At 57.2% G+C, this 9,519-nt stretch overlaps 1 protein-coding gene across 2 annotated transcripts; it reads left to right on the top strand.

Moving 5' to 3' along the window:
* The first annotated feature begins 236 nt into the window (after positions 1-236).
* On the top strand, positions 237-1,821 carry CHAC1 (ChaC glutathione specific gamma-glutamylcyclotransferase 1). Of its 2 annotated transcripts, XM_007460161.1 has the most exons (4): positions 237-518; positions 927-962; positions 1,420-1,461; positions 1,570-1,821. In XM_007460161.1, exons 1-4 carry the CDS (start codon positions 297-299, stop codon positions 1,819-1,821), a joined length of 552 nt encoding a protein of 183 aa, XP_007460223.1. In that variant the 5' UTR covers positions 237-296. The 2 variants fall into 2 exon arrangements, with proteins under 2 accessions (XP_007460223.1, XP_007460222.1); XM_007460160.1 differs by having other exon boundaries at positions 1,420-1,821.
* Positions 1,822-9,519: the final 7,698 nt, after the last annotated feature.

The raw sequence follows: 9,519 nt of genomic DNA, 5'->3' as shown, positions 1-9,519 counted from the left end.
CGCTGGGCCCAGCGCAGGGAGCGCAGTTACCCATTCAGAGGGCGGCGCGGTTAACCTGGCAGCAAAATCCTAAGGTGATTGGCCAAAAGGGAATTTGCCCCGCCCCAATAAGCGCGGCAGCTGGCCGCGGTGGGTGGGGCTTCCCGGCCGGAGGGTTTAAAGGGGACCCCGGACCGGACAGCGCAGCTGGAGCAGTCAAGCTGTGCCAGGTCAGGTGGGTACGTCTGTGGTCCTTCCGTGCCCGCGCCGGAGACCAGCCCCGGAGGCCGCCCGGGCCCGTCCCTGTGTCGGGCACCATGAAGCAGGAGTCTGCAGCTCAGAACACCCCGCCCGCCTCACCGCCCCCCTCGCAGCACCCCCAGGACGACTGCGACCCCCAAGCGTTGTGGATTTTCGGGTACGGCTCCCTGGTGTGGAGGCCCGACTTCGCCTACAGCGACAGCCGTGTGGGCTTCGTGCGCGGCTACAGTCGCCGCTTCTGGCAGGGAGACACCTTCCATCGGGGCAGCGACAAGATGGTGAGCATCTGCCCATGCCGGGGTGAATGACGGGGGTGGGGATGGGATAGTGGGCACCGCGCTGGTGCCCTGGAATGTCAGGGTCTATCTGGGCAGACGGTGACTCCGTCCCGATGGGGGAAATATGTAAACCTTGCTTACATATTTTGGCTTAAATTTGTGTGCCCAGTGGGTCACTGTGTGATGGCTATAGGCTGATCCTGTGGATCACCGTGTTGATGAATATTTCTGATTATCAATCTGGGCCACTGCCATGTGTCTACTTCTGTTACATCTATGCATCATCCCCCTGGATGAGTGGGGCTCTCTGAGGCCTGGGACAGAAGGGTTACTAAGAGTTTTCTCTACCAGTGATGGCAGAGCTCATTGCTAATTTATTTTTTTTCAAAATCTCTCTTCCCTCCTCAGCCTGGTCGTGTGGTGACCCTCCTTGAAGATCGTGAGGTAAGTGCCAGAGTCAAGAAAGAGACCCAGCATGGAGGGGTGCAGACAGACAGAGCTTGTGGATCCTTGGCTGCAGGCTAGATTAGATGCCCCGCAGGCTAGATTAGATGCCCCGCTGGCTGAGGGGAAGGGTGGGTCTAGCTAAGTGCTTCTCATAAGAATCACCTGAGGATCTTGTTAAAATACAGATTTTAATAAGATTTAGAGTGGCCTGAAACTCATTCCTAACAAGCTTACAGGTGATGCCATTGTTTCTCAGACCATACTCTGAGTAGGATTTCTGTTCTTTCAGAAAGGCTAGACCACCTTACCAACCCGTGTTAAGGGAGGATGAGGGCTTGATATATTGCTACTAGAGGGCTCATCAGCGCTCTGCCCACCTCCCTTACAAGCACAGTACTGGGGTGGGACCAGAAGGAGCTGTGTGACTGACCCCAGTGCCCATGTTTTCTCCTAGGGCTGCACTTGGGGTGTGGCGTACCAGGTGCAAGGTGAGCAGGTGAATGAGGCCCTGAAGTACCTGAATGTGCGGGAGGCAGTGCTTGGCAGCTATGATACCAAGGAGGTCACCTTCTACCCTCAAGATACCCCTGACCAACCACTCAAGGCATTGGCCTACGTGGCCACCCCGCAAAACCCTGGTTACCTGGGCCCTGCGCCTGAGGAGGCCATCGCTACGCAGATCCTGGCCTGCCGAGGCTTCTCTGGCCACAACCTTGAGTACTTGCTGCGCCTGGCAGACTTCATGCAGCTCTGTGGGCCCCAGGCACAGGACGAGCACCTAGCGGCCATCGTGGATGCTGTAGGCACCATGCTGCCCTGCTTCTGCCCCACTGAGCAGGCTTTGGCACTGGTCTGAGGGGCTGAGCCCCTACATGGACACAGGGGCCAGGTCCCCACTCCAGTGCATACAGACAGACTTGATATAGCTGGAGCCCACTGAGAAGACTTGGTGGGCCGACAGGGGCCTCTCTTAAGCTCCTGCCTGTCCGCCAGCCCCCAGATCTCCTACCTGACACTGACTTACTACTTGAAACTTTATTTATTGCACCATGTTGGTGTGGTGGGCAGGATGGGGGGGCCTGCCCTAGATATAGGGGCCCTGCTGAGCGGTGCCTCACCCCAGGCGCCTGGTGCCTGATCAGATTCCCCCCAGTGCTGCTGCTATCCCCATACTACCCAGGCCTCCACCTCCCCAGGGAGCCTCCAAGAGCCTTGACCCTCTGCCCCCCACTCCAGACCAACCATTCCCTAGCCCCAGAAACAACACCCGCCAAAGGTCCCAGCTTGCTGGTGAGGGTAGGAGGGAGTGAGGAGAGGGGGCCCTACAAGAACTGAGGCCCCTGCCAGCCCTGCTCATCCCCCAGGTCCCCAGGGCAGAGCTGGATCTGGAGGCCAGACACAGCTGCTGAGGCTGGGCCTAGGCCTCTTACCCATTTGGCTTTGTTTCCCTGTCCTTCTGTCTGTCTGGGCCACTCCTGTCTGTCTGTCGGTCTGTTTCTGGGAAGCTCATCGGTATAGGCCCTGGCACCTTCCCAGTCTGTCCCATACTATAATCCATAAACTGATCTCATTATCGGTGCTGTGTTGGAATGTGGTTCTTTCTTCAGATGGGGTTTGGGGTGAGTGAGGTGCTGAAGGCCTGGAAGGCTCGTAAGAGGGGAAAGGGCTCCCTCTTCATCCCCATGCCTCTGTCCCAGAGAGGGGGCTGCTGAGCAGGCAGGACTACCAGGTTACATCGCTCCTGTGATCACGATTCATGTCTTAGTGCACACAAAGAATGCCCCCGCTGAGGCATGCAAATTCAGCCTGGGCAGCTCTACTTGGCAGCCCTGTGAGGAGTCCTTGCCACCGACTTGGTACCCGGTGTCTCCTCCCAGCTGCCTTGAAGGGGCTGCCGGGCTTGCAGTTCAGACCAGGTCTTCCTCCAGTTGCAGGGTTAGCAGCTGCCTCTTCCTAACGGTGAGGCTAGACCTCTGGCTTCCTGCTAAAGGAGCCATGTGGGCTAAAGGAGCTTAAAGGGTAAGGTGATGACAACTCGTGAGACCATGCTGACAGTGCAGGCCTGGAGGACCTGGTGGCCCTTTGACTTCTGAGGTCTAGGTGCTCATTCTTGCCTCCTGTGCCTGTGGTGTGGGCTGTGCCTTCTCCGTTACCCTGACCCACCAGGACTCAAGCCCATGATGGGATGAGTTGCCGGGCACCCTCTGGATTGCTGCTTGTTCCCCATCTGCCTGCCCCTGGCTACTCTTCCCTCAACCTGGCCCTCCAGGTGCAAATCCCAGCCCCCAAGGTCTCAGTCTGGCCCTGGGCTCCTCAACTGGGAGTGGCCCCTCAGTGGATTCAGCCTTTACTCCTGGACCTGCAGAATGGGTGCAGGGCCCAGACAAGGCTTTTGCAGCAGTAGAGCCTGGCTCCAATCCAGCCCATCCCTCACTTGCCCAGTGACCTCCAGAAAAGTATTCAGCCTCTGAGACTCAGTTTACACTGGGATGCTGTGTGGTATGTGTTGCTGCCCCTCTTGTGGCTGGTGTCCTGGTTTGGTCTGGGTGTCCCCAGCAGGGTCAGCTCTGACCAAGCCGAGTGGCCCTTGTGCCTGGGGAGGGTGCCCATGTGTTGGCAGCCTCATGTCTTAGCCATTGATGGGAAAAGTGTGGAGTCCAGCCAGATTCTTCTGGGAGCTCGGTCAGGACAACACATCCGGAGGAGGCAGCGGGTGGCAGGGAGCCCTGGACAGCCACCTCCTATGGCAGGGTAGGGCCAGACAACCAGTCTGGGTGCTCAGAGCAGAGCCATGCTCTATATGAATGGCGCTGGGGATTCGGAAGGTTGCTTGCCAGCTGCACATGGGCTCGCATACTTCAAGCCATTCATTCAGCAGGTATTTACTAAGCTGCTGCTACATACCAAGCACTGATCTTGGCACTGGGGATAGAGCAGAGAAGAAATCCTCCTCCTCAAGGAACTTTGAATCGTGACCATTCAGCATGATAAGTGTCATGGTGGGAATAGGGCACTCAGCTTAGAAAGGGCTCTTGACCTGAGAGGTTGAGGGAGGTCAGGGCAGGCTTTCCAGGGGAGAGAATGATGGGGCCGAGAGGGGGTCTCTAGTGATCAGAGGTATGGAACAACTTGTACCAGAGTGGGGTGCAAGGTCAGACCAGCTGGGACAGAGTGGCATGGGGAAGGGGACATGGGGCGGGACAGGTGGCAGGACCTCATCCTGCTGGCTGCTCTGGTGAGCTGTGCTGTGGAGGAGGCATTCCTCCTGGGTTGCTGGGGGCCCCTGTGGATTATGAGTGGGGAAGAGACTGCATGAAAAGGAATACTGGCTGCTGTGTCAGATTTGAGGAGGAAGGTCAAAGGCCAGGGAGAGGGAAGGTGGCCTGAGCTGAGGGTTGCAGTGGGAATGGATAGGAGGATGGATTTGAGAGCGATTTAGGGAGTGAGGTTGGCAGGATTGGTTGTGGCTGGTTGATGAGGAGAGTGAGGAAGAGGGTAGAGGGCCAGGGTTCCTGGTGCAGAGGCAGAGTTGGAAAGGGTGTAGGTGGAGATCTGTCCTGTGTGAGAGTGTCTGCCCTGCGGGGGCCTGTGGGGCAGTGGCATCCACATGGATGTTCAGGAGCAGCTGGATACGGGGGTCTGGGACTCAGGAGAGTACTATGGGCTGGAGTTAGAGGTGTGGGAGCCACACCCATCAAGACGGTCCTCGAAGCCCTGGGAGTGGAGAGAAAAGAGAACGAGTCCCAGTCCAACCCTGAGGCCCCCCAGCCCTGGTGGGGTGAGCGAAGCAAGAAGAGTTGGGAAGGGCTTCCCTGGTGGCGCAGTGGTTGAGAATCTGCCTGCTAATGCAGGGGACACAGGTTTGAGCCCTGGTCTGGGAGGATCCCACATGCTGCGGAGCAACCAGGCCCATGTGCCACAACTACTGAGCCTGCACGTCTGGAGCCTGTGCTCCGCAATAAGAGAGGCCGCGATAGTGAGAGGCCTGCGCACCGCGATGAAGAGTGGCCCCCGCTTGCCACAACTAGAGAACGCCCTCTCACAGAGATGAAGACCCAACACAGCAAAAATAAATAAATAAGTTACTAAACTCCTACCCCCAACATCTTTAAAAAAAAAAAGTTGGGAACAAGCAGCTGGAGAGCCAGGAGGAGAAACAGGAAAGCATGGTTTTCTGAGAGCCAGGGTCACACTGCTGAGAAGCTAAGGAAAACGAGGACACAGGAGTGTCCACTGTGAGAGCAGTTTCAGGATCAGTGGTGGGAAAACACAAGGTAGGGCTGAGAAGCTAGTGGGAGGAAAGTAGCTCTCAAGAAAGTTGGCTGCTAAGAGGAGAGAGAAGCAAAGGGGTAACTGAAGGTGTGGGGAGGGCGTAGGAGTCTCAGGACCCCAAGAGCTTTTGTTGATGTGTGATATAGCGATTGACAACATTTAGTGTATTAGGAATTGAGAAGTTTAAAACATATTTATCAATTAAATTTAAAAAATAAATCCATTATATGTTAACATATTTTAAAGGAAAAATGATTCTATTTTCCAGAACAAATTTAGTGAAAGGAGTGGCATTGTTTTATTTTTTATTTATTTATTTTTTTGCGGTACGCGGGCCTCTCACTGCTGTGGCTTCTCCCCTTGCGGAGCACAGGCTCCGGACGCGCAGGCTCAGTGGCCATGGCTCACGGGCCCAGCCGCTCCGCGGCATGCGGGACCCTCCCGGATCGGGGCACGAACCCCTGTCCCCTGCATCTTCAGGTGGACTATCAACCACTGCGCCACCAGGGAAGCCCCTGTTTTATATTTTTAATGTCTGACTTTAATAGAAGCAGTTGGATTCTCAGCTGTTTCTGCATTCCTTCTGTGGCAAATTCATATATAGTTCTGGAAAACTCCATTGTACACTTGGAGTCAGTTCTTGGAGGAAGTGTTAGACTTTATCTTGTAGGGAAGTTGAGTTCTGTGGTGATGTTTTAATTTTTTCATGTGTTTTTCCTCCCACAAAAGGGTCTTTGTTTGTTTTTCTTCTTTTTGTTTTGTCTGCTTGTCAAGCAGACAAGTGTTGTGTTCAGGTCTGGGCTTAAGGAGGCTTGTGCTGGTGGCAGGGGAAGGCCGCAAGACGGGCAGGTGCTGGCGAGGCATGAACTAAAAGCAGGAGCAGGGAACATGGGGACATTGCCTGGCAGCCAGTTGAAAACGGGGGACAGGCAGGAGGGAGGAGACTGGGGAACCCCAGGGTTTTGCCGAGAGGGGGCATAAACAGTTCAGGGGCTTGTGGGCAAACACCACTCCAGCCTCTGAGCACCTTTCTAGGGCTGACAGGCTCTTAGGAGTTCTCCAGGTTGCCCCCCACTGGGTTCCAGGAAGGACCACGTTCCTCTGAGGGCTGTCGTTCCCCTGAAGACAGTGGTGGCAGAGAACCAAAGGGTGTGGGGAGATGGACCTCAAAAGGGGGAGACCCTGTCTTTCCCCAGGCCTGGCTCTGAGGAGGGTCAGGGTGCTCCAGGGCCAGGTTGGGGGGGCCCTGTCACAAGGAGAGTGTCCCTGAGGGCCAGGCTCAAAGCAGGAGGGCCAGCCTCCTGCCCCACAGCTAGGGTGACCATATATCCCAGTGTGCCCAGGACGGGCCTAGTTTACTCCTGTTGTCCTGAGGTAATTATTACTTTCACTCTCAAAAGCCTCGAGGTTTGGAGTGTTTAAATGGCATGGTGTCTGTGGAAACTGGGACAGAGCAGGATTGTTTTTTCTTTTTGGCTGCGCCATGCGTCATGCAGGGTCTCAGTTCCCCAACCAGGGATCGAACCCCTGACCCCTGCGGTAGAAGTGTGGAGTCTTTACCACTGGACTGCCAGGGAAGAGGGCCAGGGAAGTCCCCAAGCAGGATTGCTTTATCTGGCGCCTGTCAGAAGAGGCTGACCAAAGCCCCTGACCACACCTGCCCTCTGCCCTCCTTGCCCTGTTCCTGGGCCCTCAACCCCTGCCCAGGGGCCCGTGGAGGCCGCTCTCCTCTGCCCTTCCCGGGTGCCTTTGAAGAGTCCCGCCAGGCCTGCCCTTCCCGGTTCAGGCCCGACCGGGGCATTTCCCTGGGCTGTGAGGGAGAGCGGACACACCCTGAAGGCTCCGCCACCACGCCGCTCTCCTGTCACCGGCCTAACCCCTCCAAGAAGGAGAGGGCACCGCGCGCGTCCGCGCCCTCCCCCTGCTGTGCCCGCCCCTCCCGCTTCATCCGGGGACCCTGGCCCGCAGGCGCCGCTCCGGCTCGGCGGCTCCCCAGTCCTTCCCGCCCCCCAGGAAGGTAGAGCCCGGGGTGAGCGCTCCCCTCACCAAACCTTAAACGTGGGCCCAGTCTCCTTCCTCAAACCTTCAGGCGTTCTGCTGTCTTACCGGACCTTGGGGCTCCCTGTCCCGTCCTACCTCCCCCGCCCTAATGCTCACCCTCCTTCCCTGGACGACAGTCATGCCCTCCAAAGTGATCCGCCTTCCCCAGTTTGGTGCCCTCCTGGATATTTATTTCCTACAAAATGTAAAATGCAACTCGGCCCCCGGCGCCTGCTCTCCCCTCCCGCCTCGGCCTCGCGCTCCCCCCGACACGCCCCTCCATCCCGCCGCCTGCCTGCTGTCTCCTCCCACCTCGGGCTATTTTTGGTCACCAAGGCTTTGCTCCTACTCTTTTCCCCCTGTTAACCACTTTGCCCAACCCTCTCACATCTTTCCGAACTCACCGTCGGCCTTGTGCCTGCATAAGCTGCTGTGGACCTGGGCTGGGGCTGGCTGGTGCCCCACCTCGTGCCCAACCCCCTGCCCCCCTCCCGTTTTGAGCCCAGCACGTTGTATTGACGTGGTCTGCTTGCAGATCTGTCCCCACTAGGCTCAGCTCGCCCCTGCTTCCCCAGGGCAGGAACTGAATGTCGCCCAGCTCGTAGCCCAGCTCTGGGGCCCCACGGGAACTCAGGGGACCTATGGGGAACCGGGTTTAATGAGACACCCCTTATGAATGCAATGTCACATTTCCCCTTGGAGGGAAAGGACCCGTGGAAACATGTCACCACCAAGGGAGAGTGCCAAGCCGCCTCCTCGGGCTAATATTCAAAGTGAATGTTTCTGTGCACAGCCCAGGAATGTGGGACTGGGAGCCACCGGGGTGAGGGCAGACCCAGCACGTGCCTGATTGGGGCAGTACTGACCCACCCAGGGCTGCCCGCTCTCATCCCCTCCGTTGGTCTGAGAGAGGTCAGGCCCTAAACACACACCAGGGCAAGGGCCGCCCTTTGGCAGGCATGTCAGGGGCAGGGTCGGTGCCCTCGCTAGTCCTCCCTGCTCCGGGCGCTAAGTTGGAGGGCTGTTTGTGTCTGTCTCATGGGGTGGTGCTCCCTGTCCCCACGGGAGGGGAGCTGGACCCTCCTGGGAACAACCTGAGGGTGCTGGTGACTGGGGGGAAGAAGGGGACAGTAATGTACCCACCTGCGGCTTCCCCCCTGCTGCAGTCAAAGACTCCTGCCAGGCACAGCCCCTCCTGGGGCTGTCATGTCCACGCCAGGTCAGGAGGGTGGCTCTGGCTGGGAGGATGCTGAGTCCCTGGTGGTGAAAGCTGCTCACGTGGGGTACCCGAGTCATCCGTCCACAGGAGTAGGTCCTCACCCGTGGAGGTTTCCATAGGAAGGGAGACCAAGTTCCTGCTCACAGGCTACTTGTACGGACCTGACAGAAGCCTGCAAAATGCCTGCAACATGCAGGGTGACGTCTTGCTTTGTCTTGCACCCTCCATTCCCCCACCCTGAAAGCCTCTTCCCTGCAGGGTCTGGCCTGGCTAATTCATCACTCAGACTTCAGCGCTCAGTTGAGATGTCCCTCCTCCGGAAAGCCTTCCTTGAACCTTCTCTACCTGACCACCAAGGCCTGGCTTTGGGGCCCTGCTACACATCTCTGACATCTCTGCTTTTTATCTTGCAGATCTGATGGCACGGTGTTCCTTGTTGGCCTCCCCAGTGGACTGTGGGCCCTTGAGGTGCTTCCCAGAGCCTTCACACAGTAGGTGCTCACATTGTGTTTGTTGAACGAAAGCCCACACACTCAGCAAGAAGCAGGCACTGGAGAGGGGAGGATGGGGACTGCGGAGGGCATTCTGTGCTCTCTCCTCACAAAATGGACTATGTAGCAGAGGTGGGTGGGGCTGGGGGGGTGCAGGGGAGGGGAGGAGGCGGACCTACCATGACTACCCCCACCCCACATCTGCCAGGGCTTCATACCCTGGTCAGGACATTGAACTGCTGTTCAGATGCAAAGAACGAGCACTGGGCTGGGATCCAGAGGTTCCAGTCCTGTTTTAAGCCTGTGTCTTAGACAAGGCACTTTTCTTCTCTCTGGGCCTCCGTCTCCTCAAATGTAAAATGAAGAGCTGCACCAGAAACCTGCTCCCATCCAGTTCCAGTGGCTCCTCTTTTTCAGGAGGGACATGAGCTTGGGGTCGGAGGGACTGAGCTCAAGAACCAGGGCTCCATGTACCCTGTGAGTCCTTGGCCAGGTTATTTAATATCTCTGAGCTGCAATTTCTTCATCTTTA

Source organism: Lipotes vexillifer, unplaced genomic scaffold (genome assembly GCF_000442215.2).
Source record: "Lipotes vexillifer unplaced genomic scaffold, Lipotes_vexillifer_v1.1 scaffold408, whole genome shotgun sequence".
Classification (NCBI taxonomy): Eukaryota; Metazoa; Chordata; class Mammalia; order Artiodactyla; family Lipotidae; genus Lipotes; species Lipotes vexillifer.
Note: the sequence above shows the minus strand (reverse complement) of the source record. Positions and strands in the feature narration are given on the sequence as shown.

Coding starts and splice junctions, on each gene's coding strand:
- CHAC1 (XM_007460160.1), top strand. CDS start 297: ATGAAGCAGGAGTCTGCAGCTCAGAACACCCCGCCCGCCTCACCGCCC. Junction 519..926: donor ATCGGGGCAGCGACAAGATG/GTGAGCATCTGC, acceptor TTCCCTCCTCAG/CCTGGTCGTGTGGTGACCCT. Junction 963..1,419: donor CCCTCCTTGAAGATCGTGAG/GTAAGTGCCAGA, acceptor GTTTTCTCCTAG/GGCTGCACTTGGGGTGTGGC.